The sequence below is a fragment of the Temnothorax americanus genome, unplaced genomic scaffold, assembly GCF_048541705.1.
Source record: "Temnothorax americanus isolate GAGA-0224 unplaced genomic scaffold, ASM4854170v1 Scaffold10, whole genome shotgun sequence".
Lineage (NCBI taxonomy): Eukaryota > Metazoa > Arthropoda > Insecta > Hymenoptera > Formicidae > Temnothorax > Temnothorax americanus.
In genome coordinates this window covers 4,396,193-4,414,913 of record NW_027509231.1, presented here as the reverse complement: position 1 = coordinate 4,414,913, position 18,721 = coordinate 4,396,193, and the positions used below count along the sequence as shown (strand labels likewise).

At 45.9% G+C, this 18,721-nt stretch overlaps 2 protein-coding genes across 4 annotated transcripts in view; one reads left to right on the top strand and one right to left on the bottom strand.

Moving 5' to 3' along the window:
- LOC143901837 (uncharacterized) overlaps positions 1–13,353 on the bottom strand; it is a 107,206-nt gene extending 93,853 nt beyond the window's left edge. For 2 of the 3 annotated variants that reach the window (XM_077414465.1, XM_077414455.1), the window contains exon 1: positions 1,700–1,763. In XM_077414465.1, coding sequence (XP_077270591.1) covers positions 1,700–1,718 — 19 coding nt within the window. In that variant the 5' untranslated portion in view covers positions 1,719–1,763. Of the gene's footprint in view, positions 1–1,699; positions 1,764–12,608; positions 12,731–13,084 lie in introns of those variants that run through there. The other variant, XM_077414446.1, reaches the window with a different exon arrangement.
- Mid1 (calcium-permeable channel component Mid1) overlaps positions 4,963–18,721 on the top strand; it is a 64,564-nt gene continuing 50,805 nt past the window's right edge. Inside the window, exon 1 of the mRNA XM_077414375.1 lies at positions 4,963–7,038. Within this exon, the coding sequence (XP_077270501.1) occupies positions 4,963–7,038 (2,076 nt within the window). The remainder of the gene's footprint in view (positions 7,039–18,721) is intronic.

The window sequence follows — 18,721 nt, the reverse complement described above, 5'->3', positions numbered from 1 at the left end:
ACTTGGGCCGGCTCCGCTTCTCTCTTTTTTTTCGGCGAGCGCCTCGTTCGTCGGTATTGAGAAGGGTGGAAGGGCGGGTGGTGAGCGAATCAGCAGGGTAGCGGCGACGAGAAGAATAAGAAGGATGAGAAGGAAGAGGGACGACGATGAAGTTAGAGAGAAGAAAACGGAGTAGGCTGGCGGAGAGCTCTCCGCGGGGATGAAACTCGGGGATCAGAGAAAACGAGGGGGGAAGGTAGCAAAGTCGGAAACCGTGTGTGTAGCGCCGTATGCGTCAGGGGTAGGCGGTGGCTGAAAGAAGAAAACAGAGGGGAGGGAGCGACATGGACAGGAAGGGAGAGGAATGGTTAATGCGGCTCGAGGTGTGAGAGAGACGGAGATCGTAAGAGAAGGAAGAGAGAAGGGGGCGAAGGGGAGAGAAAGAGGCGAGCGAAAGGGGATGAGCGAGAAGGATCGCGTGTATGGATGAAGGGTTGATGAGAGATGCAGGGTATGGGGACGCGACGGGGAACGATCGCATGGGAGGATGGAAACGCTCGAAGCCGCCGTCCCCGGACGGGGAGCGGCGCGAGAACGAAGATGGCGGCTTGCGCTCGATGACGCCCATCACGTTGTCGTCATTAACATTCACGGGCACGAGACACAGAAATCCAGATACATTGGATGCTGCATATTGCAACGACGATCATGAAGATCGGGAGATCGGACGTTCGTTGGAGAACGTGTCCCATTAACGTTGTCGGTGATCCCGTCGAGAAAAGGGAATCGCGTTGCCACGGGGCGCGAGAACGAGGACGTAGGTGCGGCGCGACTTCCGCGAGGAGAAAGAATCCGCCCTACAAATCTCTTCCCGCGGGAACAAGGGTGATAGGGAAAGAGAAAGAAAGAGCGGATGCAAGTTCTCGATAGAAGGGGTCGATGGGGTTTCGAAGGGAGAGAGAGAGAGAGAGAGAGAGAGAGAGAGAGAGAGAGAGAGAGAGAGAGAGAGAGAGAAAGAAGGATGAGCGCGCAGCGCGAGCGCGAGAGGAAGAAAGGTAGCCAAAGCGGATAGACCGGCGGAAAAGAGACGCGGATGGAAAACGGGAGGCAGAGTAGAGGACACAAAGAGTGGGAACCGGGGGTTGACGGGGGTTGGCAAAAGAACGGAGAAGGGAGCGTGATGGAAGAAGGGGTGGACGGCGAAAGGGTGCGTGATGCGCGCGCGCGCTAAACAGCGCGACACGGAGGGACACGATCCGTGCGAGAGAGAGGGCGCTCTCCCCCGAAGTTTTGCGACGAGTCTCTCCAAGAGGGATCCTCGGGTACGTCCGTGTAGTACAGGAGCTAGCCGATAACGAGCTAGCGCGCAGTGCCTAGTGTCGGCGCGGATCGCGCTTCCGCGGTGTTTCTTCTTTCCTCTTCTTCTTCGTACGTCGTGTCAAAACGCGCGCGCGCGCGTTTGACCGCGCGAGCGGGCAAGCGAGCGAACGAGCGAGTGAAGAGTGGTGTGTACATGTTGTGTGTGTGTGTGTCCTACTATTAGTCTGGTGCGCTCGCCCACTGTGCTCCCTGTCGTCCCTTTCTACGTCGCCGGGCCCGTTCCGACGTACGACCGTCGTCGCCGTCGCCGCCGTTATCGTCACCGCCGTCTCCGCCACCTCCGTCGCCTTTGCCGTCTTTTAGAGCCGAGATAGAGATATAAAGAAGAGAGCACACCTACTTTCACCCCGGTGTAACATCCGGATACATCGGATCCGCGTCGTGTCGCCGCGCAACCCGACGCACCCGCCGCGGGTCTAACCCTTCCCCGTTCGGGGGGGCGCGAACAAAGTGGATTCGCCGTAACTCTTTCGAAGCCGTCGTTCGTGTCGCGCGAACAACACCCCCTACCCGTCTCTTTTCTCTCATCTTCATTCGCTCGCCTCCTCCCCTCGCGAACGTCCGTCCGCGATCGACGTACCCGATATTTGCGATCGTGGATTACGATCGTCGAAGCGCATCAAGCGAGTGGAGTGGAGAATAAATAGCTATATAACGGAGGATTGCCCCCCCCCCCGCGCAAAGCAATGGTATTGCATCCCAGAGAAAGAGAGAGAGGCAAATGTTATATAACAAATGTATCAATTACCAATATAGATCAGTAATTCCGACAACGATCGCGCTGATGAGGAGGAACGTGCTTACGCGACATACATAGAACATCGCCTTTCCCTTCCCCGTGCATGTGCTAGATTGTCGCACGTGTGCATATTGGTATTACAAGCGCGTTAAAAAGATGCGAGAAAAAGAAAAGAAAAACGAGATAATCTCCTAAGTAGGTAACGATACTCCAAAGAGAACCTATCGGAAAAATAGAATTAATAAAGACAACGTCGTAAGCAGAGCGTAGGATAGATCCCAAAGTTCACCGAGAACAAGAAGAATTTTTCCCGCTACGCGACGAGTGGATGTTAATTCCGATTTTATCATCATCGTCGTCACCACGTTACGAGGTTTTCGACGAGGATCCGTCCGAGCGAAGCGTTATTCTTCGGTGGCGCGTGCCGCCGTCCACCGCCGAGATCCAAGAGTGGAATCGTCGGGCGCAGAAGAGCGCCGCGACAAGGCTGCACACACGGGGGTGACAATGCGCCGATGCGACGACGGTGGTGCCAGCAGCAGCAGCAGCAGCAGGGTCCCGAGCACCACCGCCAGCACGGAGCGGCCTCCAGCGCGTACCTCCAGCGTCGCGGCAATCCTCGCTATGACGACGATGTCCTAATCCTAATAATGCCCTTTCGTACGTTCCTTCTTCGTCGCGACCGCGAGATACCCGCTGGTGTCTGCCCATACTCATCGTCATCGCCGTGATATTTCGTCATCGTCGTCTTTCTCGCCCTCTTTCGGAAACGTAATCGAGAACCGTGAGAGAAAAAGAGAGAGAGAAAAAGTGCGCCCTCCGGTTTTGCGCGTGAATCCTCTGTACGCGTAATTAATTTGGTCATCCCGTCTTCTGGGTATATAGGCGAACGCGAGAGTGGCGGTGGCGATGGTGTGGTTTGAGTGGTGAAACGCCATAACCTTCACTCTTTCTCCCTCTCTCGCCCAGGAATCACCGCTGAAGAATCACTGTGACATCAATGTTGCTGTGTCGAGTTCGAATCGCCGTGTGTTCATCTCCTGTCGTCGCGATTCCGACGCGATTCGAGTGAGTGCGCCTTCTTTGTATCTCTGTATTAGTGACGTTCGGGTCGGGTTGGTTGATCGGTTACCGACACGCAGTGACCTCGGGATGCGTCCATGAGATCTCGGGTGCGGCGATTTCTGAACAGATTGCCGCTGTCGTCCGCGTCATCGTCACCGCTATCGCCGCCGCCGCCGCCGCCGCCGTCGTCGTCGTCGTCGTCGTCGTCGTCGTCGTCGTCGTCGTCGTCGTCGTCGTCGTCGTCGTCGTCGTCGTCGTCGTCGTCGTCGTCGTCGTCGTCGTCGTTATCGTCGTGGTGGTGCGTATTGTCGTGCCACCACCGGCCGTGATCATCGGCAACGACAGGCAGCAGCAAAGGGTGCAAGGAGAAGGAGGAAGAGGAGAAAGAGAAGAAGGAGGAGGAGGGTACGTAGCCGGGCGTTCAGGATGCAGCATGAACCTCGGTGCCCCGCACTGGGAGCTCGCGAGTCTCGGCAGGGGGACTACGACGACGACGAAACGGGTGTTGTTCAGGTGCTTTCGCATCAGGTTGTCCTCGATACACGCAACGTCGTCGCGCGCGTCGAGAACTGCCGCCGCCGCCGGCGTCGTCGCGCTCACTCGGAAGTGGTGCACAACACCTGGCACAGCGGGGACAGCAACAGCACCACCAGCAGCAGCAGCAGCAGCAGCAGCAGCAGCATCAGGGAGAGAAGGCATCGCCAAGCCGACGAGAGACACGAGGTGGTGCAAGAGGTGCAGGTGGCGCGGCAGGAGGAAGAAACGAAAGCGGAGGTGGTGGATTATTACGAACGCGTTGCGTTGCCGTTGTTGCTGTCGCCGTCGAGAGAGCTCCTTGCCGGTATTGCCGTCGTCGTCGCCACCACCGCAGCAGCCGCGACTATTGCAGTCGCCGCCGTCTCGGTCGGCCGTGGTACGCTGGTCCAGGGGAACTTCTAAGGGCCCCGCCAACCCGGACCGCTCAGGCAGGCACCTGGGCGACTGGTCCGGGATACGCACGAGCGGGGCTGACATCATCGAACAGCGGGGACATCCCGGCGAGTGGTCGCTCGCCGACAGAGCGACGGGGTGGACGACGACGCGGGTTATCGTGGCGCGAGTTTGCCCGTTACCGCGACGACGAGAGACGCAAACGAGAAGAGAAACGGAAACGAGGGAAGAGCGTTCCGGTCGAAAGCGAAGATACGTCGAGGTTCGATCACCCGTCCAGGAAGGCGTTGACGTGTATCGCTGCACAGTGGAGAGGGAGAGTGAGGAAAATCTGGCGCGAGTTATCGAGTGGCGGAAGAATATCTCCGATATATCTTCGAGGAAACATTCGGAAGCGGAATCGCCTGAACGGTCACGTTGCGCAGCGTTGCTGGCGTCGTGTCACAGCAGACGTACCGGAAATAACGGTAGCAGCTGTAGCACCAGCAGCAGCGTCACAAGTCGCTCCGCGTACGGCGTTCCGGGAGCACGAAGAGTCGAGTGTCGGGGAACAGAGCGCGTGCCGAGAGGCGGGCCTCAGATTTGGTGGCAGCGATGCGGGGCCTCCTGCAGCAGCCCGGCTGCGACACGGATCATCTACGCAACGAGTCCATCGCGAGTCATCTTTTTTGTCATCAACCGGCGTGCGCGATACCGAGGGAAAGGAGGCAGCGGCAGCGAGAAGATCGGTCGGTTTTGCTGGAAGCAGGCGAAGCACGTCGCGTCGTACGGCTACGAACGTGCGCGCCGAGGAACGTCGACGAGGAGGAGCGCGACGACGACGGCAGGACGTCGGGGACGTTAGCGTCCCCGATTATCCCGTCGCGCCCATGCGGCTCGACCCGTTCGGACTCACGGGACCACCTACGTCGAAAAAATGGAGAGAGGGGAAGAGAAGGAAGCAGAAGGAGGAGAAGGAGCAGCAGCTCTGGTTATCGTCGTCGTCGTCGTTGTCATCGATCTCGTTCGTGGAGTGCGTACGGTCTGACCGCGCAGCGTGTCGTTCGTACGCGTCGTCCAGGCCGTTCCCCAAGTCGATTCGCGATCGCGTCGTCGACGACGGTGGCGTATCCGCCGCGCAACACCATCACGAAGCCCGACACTGTGAGGTTGGGCACGGACCCGACGAGACAGCCGGAACTGCCACTGCCTTTCGCATCTCTCGCGATTCCGCTTCGCGCGGCGAGGTGCGCGCGCGCACACGTGATCGCCAAGAGGACGATCACGAGGACGAGGATGATAATGATAGCGACGCGTTGCGCGCGCGGACACGCATTCTTCGCGCTGATCGTTCGTCGCCGCGACGACGACGGGCCCCGCGATTTGCTCGAAGAGCAAGAAAAAGGTCACGAAGAAGACGAGGGAGCGGAGCGATCTCCGAGGAAGGGCCCGATGTGGCTACCTCGGCCGTTTCTTTCGTCGACGTGCATGCTTACACTGCCTATAACGATGACAGAGACGACGACGACGATAAAGAAAACGACGGTGACGACGACGATGACAACGAGGGACAAGCGCATTGCGAGCGTAAGAGAACCCACGGTGGGTCCGAGGAGACCCGTGACGAATACGAGGAAGATGAAAACGATGACAACGCGCGTGTTAGTGTTTCGAATAATCCGCGTGACGAATACGAACATGAAAACGCGAACGAGAACGCGCCTCGCGAGGACTACATCCGCACCGAGATGGATGCGAGTAATCGTGGTGTATTTAAGAGTGATCAGTGGGCATCGCAATCCTCTTCGTTTGACGGGAAGAAGGATCGCGAACGCGTCGATGACTATGGTTGCGGGTACCCGACAATGGACGAGGTGTTCGACGGGCAAGGACGAAGAAAGGGAGAAAGATGTAGCGAGAAGAGACGTACCGATAACACTGCCTGGTTCCAAAAGCCAATCACTAGGAGAAAAGGAAGAGGCGAAGGAGAAAAAGCAAGAGGAACGGGAGACAAGCCGAGTATACGCAGAAGCTATTACAGGCTGCTGCTGTTCGTGTTGTATCTTCTGGCGTGGCCCCTCCTGTGCTCGAGCAGTCCCTCAGGTCACCTCGCCTCGACTTTCGCGCAGAACCCGACCTTCGCGCACGCCAAGAATCCCGCGCACCGAGGTAATGCCACACCGCCAGACCCATCGTTGTTCTCGTCGTCGACAGTCATCGAGCACCAATACCAGCATTCGCAACAATACGTTCAGGGTAGCGATACCGATCACAATACCGATAGCGAGCGTCATCGTCATCACCAGCAACAGCAGCAGCAGCAACAGAAGAAGGAGGAGCAACAGGAACAGTCGGATCAAGAGAATTCCGAGCAGCGGCACCCCTACAACGAATACACTTGGGAGGTGAACATGATAAATCCCTGGCTGTCGGCTTGCGATCTGGCGGGACCAGCGCCGACCGATCTTCAGGGTAGCTGTGGAGCACGGGAAATACCCGAGTACTGCCTGAATCCATGTGAAAACGCTTCCGGGATAATGAAGACCTACAATATGGAAATAAATAGGGGGGTCGAGGACGGAGGCGATAGCGGCAGTCGACATGGTGATAAATATAGCACCGCTGAAAAGAAGGAGGAGAAGGAACAGTGCCTTTTATATCTCGAGGAATCGCACAAGAACATCATCTGTCAAAAGAATAAGAAAACGAGGAATACCGATCTGCTGCGTCGGCTGCGTCTACGGCACTGCTGCGAGCACGCGGTGTTCAACGCCCTGGCGCCGGGCGGTCCGCTCGGCGTGCTAGAGAATGTGCTAGAAGGCAACGATGAGTGCAATAATGTCTTGGACAAGCTGTTGCAAGTTGATGCCCTGGCCGCGAGGCTGCATTGCGAATTCGAGGAGGTACTGCAGCGCTACGATTGCGCCCAGCCGTACTCCGTCATCCACAACTGCACCCATTGCAAGGTAAGAGGGCAATTTCCACATATTCACGATGAGAGAGAGAGAGAGAGAGAGAGAGAGAGAGAGAGAGAGAGAGAGAGAACCGTGTAGATGCGTGAATTTCATGTGGATCGCTTTGTGAATTTGGAGGACATTGTCACCTACGTATAAATGACAGAACAATATGCGGGATGATACTGAATTTGAACGTTCGACATTTTTGGGGCACAGAGTATTTTATGTTTTTTAATATTTTATAAATATTAACTTTGTAAATTTATAAATAAATGATGTGGGATGATAGTGAATTTGAACGTTCGACATTTTTAAGATCTTTGCACAAATTGAAGTACACATATAGAGCATTTTATGTATTTTAATATTTCATAAATATTAACTTCGTGAATTCGTAAATGTGTATTGAATTTATTATTCGTACACATTTACGCTTTGTCGCGCGTGATGTTTCTGAAAAAAATTATTTTAGCTCTCTTAAAAAGGTCATAAATCGTAAGTAATTTGCAATATTTTCACGGTTAAAAATTCAAGCTTGCTCTATTTTGGAAAAAGCTGGTAGAAAAAATAAACTGTATTTAAAATATATTTTGGACAGAAATCGAGATATTAATTACTTTTACCCGTTATTAGCAATTTAATAAACTTAGCCATCTTTATCTCTCTGTTATACGTATAATTGTAAAATATTCGATACCCTAATACTACAATCTGAATGACACACTGAATTTCTGCAGCTAATCGTTATTATAGATGTATATAAATCTCTCTCTCGGATGTTTTAAACACGTGTGCATAGAATTGTTTTGAAAGTAATGCTCATATCGTGCTATAGTTATATTTGAGCTTTGCCAACATTCATGATATTTCAAAATCGGGCCTGTACCGTTTTTGTGACATATCGCTCATATGCAGTTATTTATGAACAATTAAGCGATTAGGATGCGCGTTAATCCGTTTTAATGGGAATTAATGCAAAGGAGTTTCGCGCGATCGCAAGCGTTCGTGAGCGTGAGCGAAATTGTTGGAAATTCTCGCGGGCTGTTCCCGGGAGTTTGTATCACGCTCGTGTCTAATATGGGGCGTAGTAAATTTACTCGCGGCATTTCACCATGAGATCTCCTCGGGGCACCGTGAGAAAGAGAGGGACAGTAGACGGCTTTGCGGTGCCTTATGCCGTTCGCCGTTGAGTTGAACGCGTAAATTATGCGAAGCATTACGTATCATAATTTGATATGAGGCATTCGTTGAGATTAGAAGAACCGTGGAGAGATTCCTCAGACTATGTTTCCACAAGATTTTGCTGCGAGCGTCTCATCTAAATGCGTAGATCTTCCACGTGTACGTCTTTAAACGCATAAATCTCGAAATGCGCGAAGTCGAGCAGCCACGCTGTTAACTTGGGCACTTACAACCGTGACTAACTGCTTGGTCGACTATATTTGGACTATTTGGAAGGCGCCCGTATTCTCGAGCGCGCGGATTCAAGAGAATCCGAAAGAGAGTAAGATCAATGATTTTCTCTACCCTTAGATTTGTATATAAACATAGCTAACACGACTATAAATATCACTCCATGGCGCTCAATTGCAGAGGGACGAATTATTCGAGTCGCGCGTGCGGTCTGTCGATAGACGTCCCGGTGTCTACGACAGACAGGACTAATTTCCAGATGAATGGTAAATCGTGGGCGGTTTGCCTTGGAAAGCGAACACTCTGTCGTTGTCGTCGTCATCGTCGCCGCACTGTCGTCGTCGTCGTCGTCGTCGTCGTCGTCGTCGTCGCCGTCGTCGCCGTCGTCGTCGTCGTCGTCGTCGTCGTCGTCGTCGTCGTCTCTGTCGTCGAATGAGTTAACGAACAGGTGTTTCTCCCTCGTCCGGCCGATAACGCCGACGCATAAATTGCTCGCTTAGTGATTCGCGGTCCGATTCATTCAACGAGCGTCGAAACTATTTCCCTATTTCCAACCGACAGTACCGTCCGTCTTTCTCCGCTTGCCGCGTTGTTCGCATCATTATCATCGTCCATACAAGAGTATACACGAGAGTGGCAGAGTTCGCGCGCGCGGGTAATTCACAATGAGCGGCAATAATACGAGAGCGCATTATGCGCTCGCGACGTGGTTTACACGATAATTATACTGCCCAGCCAGTGCACCCCGCGATTCATGATCAGCAACATCCCTCCCAGTCGTTTTAGTCTGGTCGTAGGCTAGGCTCGAATCTGTATTTTTTTTACCGTGCGCGATCGTCATCAGAAACGGTATAATTACGCGTTTATCGATTCGCATTCAGTCCTTCGATTGCGTTGATTGACTTAATTAGCCCTACCGTCAGCGATACAATAAGGCTGCAATCGAGGTAATTAGATAAACACGCGTCCGACACGCTCGTAAAAGAGGTGGTAACAGCCACCGCCGATAATTATGCATTGGAAAAATTAATTGCGTTGTGTTACCCCCGTTGATTTTCGCGGTTATTCGAGTATTACGCAATTTATTCGCTCCAATTTATCTCGTTATCTTATCGAGATATCATTTGTTACTATACGAAAAATATATCTAAAGCGTTCGGCTGTGGTAAATACGATCCTCGCTCGTTTAATTTAGTTCGTTTGTTACGTGAGATCGAGACGCGGATTGATTTTCGTCGGTTTTCGAGACGAGACCGCATCGCTATTGGCAAAACTGCATAGCGACGTGTGTAGAATGCGCCCGCAGAACGTGAACGAGCTGCCTCACAATCAGCACTAATGAGCGTTTCCAGCAAAAAAGTGGTGCTCTTTAAAAGCGAATTTAATTTATCGTCGGGAGCTCCTCCTTACTCCCTTTCCCTTGTCCCCGTTTTCCATCCACCGAGAGAGAGCGGAATGATCTTATTTCCTACGGGAGCGACGCTCCGAGCAAATTTGTCCAAATTTACCTACTGACGTTTCGGCAAAACATAGCCCGACTAACGAGGAGAATCTCATCTCAAATAATTGTTTTATTCTTGACGTGAATAAAACATCTGTTACGACTGTGCGGAAATTATATTTCGCCGTGCAAGCGTTGCCGTAAAATTGGTAGAAAATGGATACAATTACTCCATATGAAACGCTCTTCCGTAGATAACGCTATGCATTATACTCTCGCTCACATATATTAACCCTTAAAGCGCACACCTCCGAAAAATTACGTAAAGCGCACTGGGGGTATGAGATACCCCAGTGTCTTTAAGTATGTACTGTAACAACGCTATTGACTATTTTATTGCATAAAAATTTCTGAATGAAGTTAAAGTCATGTATTTTAAGAATAAACAAAAGTTATAGCGATTTCTTAAAATTAACATTGTTTAAAAAATTATTGAAAAAGACATTTTAATGGGACTTATCAAAGCACAAAGTTTGAAGTGGGGTATCCTACACCCCATGTGCGCTTTAAGGGTTAAATACATCATCTATTATTATCCATATTCTATATATAGAATGTCTAACCACTGTGTGTCAACAATATTTTAACACACATCATATTCTTTTGGAATTAAAATAAAAAATTCTAAGTCAAGAAATGCGATAAAATTTCGCAATTATTAATTGCAAATCTTAACGATCATGTTCAGAAAGTTATCGCCACAGTTTTTGAGTTCTAAATAATTAAGGATAATATCACGTAGTTAAACTCTTAAATCCATAATTATATTTAGGTACACGAGTCGATCTATCATCATCAGCAATAGATTTTATAGATGATATAAATTTGCACCGCTTAGCTGATTTTTTATTTTCTTATACGTTTAAATACTGGGTATTCAGTTGATACCTATAGTTAAGTTTAAATCTTATGCAAAATAAATTATTTAATCTGTTGTTAATTACTTTACTTAGAAAAAATTATGTTTTTCATAAAAGTTGAAGTATATCTATTTCTATTTTTATCGAAAAAAAATTTGCGAAAATTATTTTATTATTATATTTTACAGTTTTTTCCTCCCCAATATTTTCTATTTCAAAAGAAATAAATTTTTGTGCGAGTTTAATACATTAAAAAGATAAGATAAATTTTTCGTAGCAATTTAATTTTCTTGAATCATTAAAACCTCGTTTTTTTATTTTGAATTTATCGGTGGTCCTTTCGTGAGAACAAGCATTAGATAAGTACCTAACGTTGATATATGTTAAATATACAGTAATAAGAGACATGTGTACGAAAAATCAAGTGAGGTTACCGACACTTTACAAAGAAATAAGTCATTCTAAATGTGCGCTCGCGGAGCGTGCCATTGTCATTCTATCCTTGTTTACATCTAACGAACGAGAAAGATAGAACGATGCAAATCGCCACGGCCGAGGTTTTCAACGAACAATACATGTACTTAGCGATCAGACGAATACATTATTCATGTCTTAAAATATTCCCTGAAGTTTCCGGATTTCGTACATACCTTGAAAATAAGGGCTTGCCGAATGTTTTGCGCTCTGATATATGAGGTTAAATAAATAGTGGATCCACGCGCGTATTGCTTTACTCGTACCGTCATGCCTGACCTAACCTAAATCGAGTCCAACCGCACTACTGTTGTGATATTTTTTTAATTAGTAAACAATTAAATACGATTAAATCGTGGGTGTAAAATCATGTTATATTATTATTGGAATGCTGTGTAATGTTTATTTTCAATTACCTCATGACGGACTGTTACTTGACTAGCTGGGTCCGCGAAAGGACCACCTTAATTATTTCCAGAATATATATTATTAATATATCCTACAATTATATTGGACACTCTGTATATCACATTACATATAATTTCAAAAGAGAAACTACGCACTTTTTTTAAAATAATTAAATAAATTCTTACTGATCTCTTATTGATATCGATTAGATGATAACTAACAATAAGTTTAAATATTACATGAAATAAATTATACAATATTTTCTTAATTACTTTACTTAGAAAATATTGTAACATTTTCTTAAAAATTAAAATTTATGTTTCTATAAAAAAAAATTGCGAAAATTAATTTATTATTATTACTGTTTTTTTCTCTATTTTCTATTTAAAAAAATAAAATTTGTATGAATTTAATACATAAGAGAATAAGATAAATCTTTCGCAACAATTGAATTTTTTTGATTTAATAAAATCACGTTTTTTTATTTAGAATTTTCTCTCCAATATACATTATTAAAGTATCGTACAATTTATTGGACACTGTATATCACATTACATATATTTTCTAAATAAACTATGCCGCTCTTTCTTTTGAAATAAATAAATTTTTCTTTTTAAAATAAATAAACATGATGCTAACTAATTATTTCTGGAACTTCTTCTCTAATCAAACTCTAATAGTAAACTCTGAATTATATACACAATAAATATAAACGTACATATAAAAATTTGCCTTCTCTTTTCTAAAGTACTTTTTTTTATGCACACCGTTTATTATTAATACTACATACTCTTCCAATTAATCTCGATGAGACTATCGTCGCACATTTGTGTTCTTCGCTTCGCGAATTTATCGTCTTCGACATCTATTAAATTAATGCGCTCGATCGCAAGCGAGATTTTGAAAGTATTGGAAATACTTACCTGAAATCCAACAAGAGCTCTTTCACAAGTCGGCGTTCGTTTAAAGCGACGCTGACGAGTCCACCAAACCGAAGCACAAGACGATGCGGAGATACATTACTCCGACGATGGTCCGTCGAAATCTAAGGCACAAAATATGCAGCGTAACGTTATTTCCGCGTTGTGCACTACGGAAGTATTACTATAGCGGGGCGGCCGCGGGGCGCGGCGCTCGGTTTTGCGTTGGTGTGCCGCCCCGCCGTACGCCGCGTCACGCAACCCCCGCGCGCCGCGCTGTCCATTCTCCATCTTCATATTTCCATTCCCCAGCCAGATTCCCCTATTCCCCTCCCGACGCTCGAAGCGGCACGTAGCAGAGCGATTCGCTCCCCGTGCAGTGTTCCTACGCCGCGAAATATGTGCCTACGCCGCGATTAGTGCCGCGATTAGTGCCGCGAGTCTCAGAAAGATATGAATCGTTCTCCAATAACACTAACCGTCTCGCGTCGCGTTGCTCGCCCATCACGCAACTCCCGCCCGATTCCCGTCATTTGGACGACTCGCTGCAGAGACTTTCGTGGCTCTGGGTCGAATCGTCGCGCGGTGGAGTGTCTCGCGCGGTTCATCCGCGGGAATCGCGGCGAGGGGAGGAGCGGAAGGAACCAACTTACCGACGACCGTTTCTCGCGGGATCGTCGCGCACCTCGCGCCTCGTCGACTCGGGAATGATCTGCGCGTCCCTCTCGCGCCGCGTACGTCAATTAGGTACCTGCGTGAGTCGTTGGCCGCGCGCGCGACTACGTGACGTAGTACATACGTAGTACGTAATGAAATAGCGGATCGTGCAACTCGAGTAACGGAACGATGTATCGACGTGTTTAATCGCATTTGTGTCTCTCGCGGATTTATTCGCGCGCGCTCGACTAACATCGCGAGTGTTAAGTTTTTTCAAACGGTTCGTTCGCGCTTCGAACTGGCTGCCGACTCGACTCGCGTGGTGCCTTCGCGCGGCGGCGTCGCGTCGCGTCGCGTCGCGTCGGTGTGAAGTTGTCGACGTTCGAATCTCTCTCGGCCGGCTCCGGCTCAGACTTCAGACCTTGGCGGAACGCGAAGCGTGATCACGAAGCGGATCGATTCCCGAGCCCAGCGGCGTCGCGACGCGTTCAATTAGCAAGCGTATTTGTAATTAATGTGTTTGTCGAAAGCGTGACATAAATTTCGCGTTTTCATCCCCGTTAGAACGCCCCGATCGTCCGAGAATCTTCCGCTCCGTCAATTCGCCACGGGCGTCGAGTAGATTGCGTGTTATTCATGCGCGATCTGCTCGACGCCTGACCTTCCTCAAAGTGTATGTACGTTGCGCGCGATTAACGGGATTATTCGTCGGGAGTGCCGTGCGAGAGTCGTATTGCCTGATAATAATTCGAGTGTAATTCGCACGGGATAATTAATTCGCGTTTCCGCGAGTGAGTGTGCAAATGCGACCTAACCTAACCTAACCTAACCTGAGAGGAGGAAGAGGGCCTAGGAGGCATCGGGCGACGGCGGAGCAACCACAGGGTGAGTAAAATTTATTATGTACGCATATATTATATCATGTTATTTGATTTATGTTTGCGGTATTGAACGTTTATTCTTGCGTATTCACGATTAACGCGGTGATTTTTCACCGATGATTTATTTAGATAACTTAAACAAAAGAGAGAATGTAACGTTTATGAAAAATTTTGTTTAGGCAGGAGATTTCTCTCCAAAATTATCTAATTTCGTATTTGGAATTTATATAATAGTTTTGTTTAACATTTTTTTGGAAATTATTATTTCGGGATTTTAATTATATTTAATAATTTTACTAAATATATATATTCCCAAAAAAGGCAAATAATTCGATTCGTGTAATAGTTTTCCTTGCAAATATTGATTATCTTGAACGTAATATAATTTGGATTTATTTGTATTTTACAGGTTCAACGTATAGTTTGCAATGCAGTTTTAAAACTCCGCTGTTGCGCATCGTTTGGTAAGCTCAAGTTGTCTTAAGAAATAATATAATAATCAACACATTTAACTTTTATGCCTTTTAAAACAATTAAACTAATATTAACGTTATATTAGTGCAAAAAAATATATAAAGATATACATACATGTAAAATATATATAAAATAGAATAATATATAATAAATAAAGGTGATATATTATATGTAATATATATATATAGTAAAACAATATTATATAAATAAGCAAATATTGTACAAATAATGTGTAACAAAAATGGTCGAAAATTAATTATCACAAAAGCGATACAAGTACAGATTTAATATTCAATTATTAATTATTAGGAGAGAGAGAGGGAGAGAGAGAGAGAGAGAGAGAGAGAGAGAGAGAGAGAGAGAGAGAGAGAGAGAGAGAGAATTGATAACACATACAAATGGTTACTCATAATTTATTTATGGATTAAATCGTCGTGCGTTTATCATTTTAGAGAGGAGAGCATTTGAAGAAATAATTAAATACAAACACAGTTGTTCTCGATTATTTTTGTTATTTATGATTCAAAGTTCACTAACAAAGTTTGAAATTAATCGAAAAGAGAGGATTCGAGTGATGAAAATTATGTGTCGCGCATGTTTATTTTATTTTAAAAGATAAGATATTAAAAACAATAGAAAGAAAAATATTCTCTGTTATAATACATGTACATGTTGTATAATATATACGCAAATTGTATTATATTATTCCATATCATCTTGATTTTGTTAGCGATATTTCTTCCTTTTTCTATATAGGGCACGAATAATAAGGCTTTTATTCGTCGGAATTAATATCGTTAACGTGCTCGTTCATTAGTCGCGTCGCGTTCAGTCTTACGCACGTGGAAAAATGACAAAATTGTTTACAGACGACTGTACTTCCGTATATTACACTCGGCAAAGCGCTCGCTCGGTGACATTAATAAAGCTCATCTCTCATCCGCTCTCCCCCCTTTCATCCTCATTCTCGTTTTGCAGGAGCCATTGACGGTATATAGAGAGATCCGTAGTAGTATCCTTTCGCTCGAGCAAAAATCTTATTATGACCTGATTCCACCCGAGCAGCCATCTTAAAAAGATGAGAAAATTATGATATAAACCGGTATATACTGGCGTCGCGGAGAGGATATTACGTGTGGGTTACGTGCCGAGTGGCGGTCATATTTATCACTTATTGAATCGACGGGGTGACCAGCAGAAGCCCAATATAATCCTCCCGTGCTGGTACGTGTGTAGACCACACGTGTACCGTCGGTTCGCAAAACGGTCGGCGACCCCGACAACGTACCGATATTTTAATGAATGTATCTTAATGTCGATTAACGGAAAGATATTTCAGCCACCGTGAACTCTTGAACAAATTATGCTCCATTTATTTAGTTAACTTTTTATTGTGCAAACAGTCGACGAATTACTACTCGCTGCACAAAATATTCCGCGATCGAGAATTTCTACGCGAAAATGCAATTTGTATTAAGGAAGCTTACGCGCGGATAAATAAGCACACTGGCTCGCTCGACGTACAGACGAAGTCCATTCGAGATAAGTTTATGCGCGTATTAAGTAGGCGAAGTTTCTTCCGAGGACGTACTCTAAATGCATATAACCGTTCAATTTTTACCTCCGCGCCGTGAAGTTTCGACGAACTGATTTAAGTACTTTTATTGTTCAGCGCGCGACGGAGTTATACATTGCAAGGTGGGTATAGATATCGCGGGCGCTTATACAATCGTCGGGAGTGGACGATTTTATCGGCGAAATTCAATTGCGAGGTCTAATCGCGGGGATTGTACCTCTTATAGTCATTCAACTTTATGCCAATATTTTTAAGTCTCTTATATCGCCCGACAACAAACTAAAGTTGCGTTTTATTTCTCTGAAATCCCCGACGAGAATCTTATACCTTTAGGAAAAACGTTCAGATACTTTGATAAATAAATTCTATATTATCGACATTAATCTAGCGTGCGCTAGTGCACTCTCGAAAAATTTCCGGATGTACAGCGTTGTAAAACAAGACAGTTCCGCAATTCACGGATAATTTTGCGGTTAGCTTAAAGAGCGGCTAAATTAATCTACGAATAGCCGCACGCGCGAATGGCAAAGATTTCTGCTCGTGGATGACAAAGGTCAAGCAGCGAGTCCGCTTAGCCCCGTGTGTAGGTATGCACCTATGTGCCTTTTTAAAATAACCCGTCGCATCCGAGTGGTCGAGTTGATATATGGATCGCGGGCATTCTTAAGACAGCTCCTCTGCGGAGTAGGTGGGTCGGTGAGTGGGTGACTAAATCCGCGCGCAAGTGAAATCTTAAAGTAAAAACATACGCGAGGATGGGACGATCTCGCAATCAAATTCCAGATGGGATAATAATGGCCGTGAATCGATTTTAGGGTATTCTCGCCAATTTATTCCCAAGTTTATTCTATCGTCTCTTTTCCCGCGTTTCCGACGGATTAGCTATTAAATCCGCGCCTTTACAAGAGCCTCGAGTTTCATAATAATTCGCGCGCGTTTGAAAATTCTAAATTAACAATATGTGCCAAGTGTACTAGATCAGTCATTAGATTAATATTAGTATATATTATATAATAAAATATTTATAACTATCACACACATGCGCGCACACAATTTTACCGCAATCAATTAATCTAAAATCTAAACTAATTTACAATTATGATCGCACGATTCGTTTCGTATCTCTTTCTCTTTTTCTCTCCTCTCCATCTTTTTCTTTTCTAGTTTTAAACAGCAATATTTTTTTCTCGCGCTCGGTGATGAATTCGTTGACGAACACGATTTTCGCAGGATGCGAGGCGATCAATCGCGAGCTTCCCGACACGCGAGTGTTGGCGCAACGTTTACGGGCCGTGCGCATGACATCGTCGATATCGGATACGTCGAAATGCGTAAATTGGCTATGAGCGCTTTAGCAAAGTTATACTTGCGCATTATGCATAGAATTGCTCTTCCATTTCCGGAACAATGCACACAACGCCGGTTCTGATGAAAAAGATCCCGTGCGCGAGCATTCTCGAATCGTTTTTCTGCAGTTTTTTGTGGCTATTTTTACACACGATCTGTTTTAAATTCGATTTAATAATCAATTAACTAATTCAACGATGGCTTGATACGCGTCACGGCAATTCGTGCGTTATCAAATTGGAAATGTATTATCGAACATTCGTTTTTCTCCGTTATCGATCGCAGCGAGATAAAACTCTCTCTCTTGTTATATAAATGGCGAATGATATATAAGAATGTCTACGTGTAATTGATTAGAAACGGGTAATATATATAGAAAGGTGAACAGTGAAAATTAATAGCGGGCTTTTAGGAGAGATTAAACGTTACGTACAATTGAATAATGTTGCACGTATCATATAATTATAAAGCATGCAGCTTAGAATAGCATAGAAATTAACATTTATTTATGTTAGATGCGTAATTTTATTATCAATTCTATCATATTTCTCCAGTATTGTTTTTCTAAATGTCTAAATTATATCGAAATTGCTATAACAATCGCTAAAGTATTAAATACGTTTTTCTTAAATTATAATTTTTAAGCAGCCTGTTTATAAAATTCATTAATATATTTTTACGATAATAATTTATTATTATACAAATTTGCGTAACATATTGTTACTTAATTGAGCTATTTACGGCCAAATATTTATTGCTGTCGAATTCAACATGATCGAAGAGAGAGAATTGCAATTTACCGTGGAATGCGTGTTTAACTTCTTAAACGAGGAACGTGCAGCTCACGATGCGGTTTCCATTTCAAAGGCTCGCACTTGGAGTTTTACTCCCTGCGAACTACTGCATTACAATCTCGGGATTATAGCTCGCTGTTCATATAATTTTCTCGAAACGCATTCCCTAGCGGCTTATCGTTTCCGCGCGAGCGTTTCATCGCGCGCCATTATAATTATTACGAAAATCCTGATTTCCGACATCTTTCGTCGAAAATTTCGTCTCTTTTATTCTTTCTTTTTTTCCTCTCTCGGATAAAAAGCATTCCTGCGATTTCCGCGATGGCGTATACGCTTGTTGATTGTTGGGATTACAAGTTTGCCCATCAGCGATCCGTTTGTTACTCC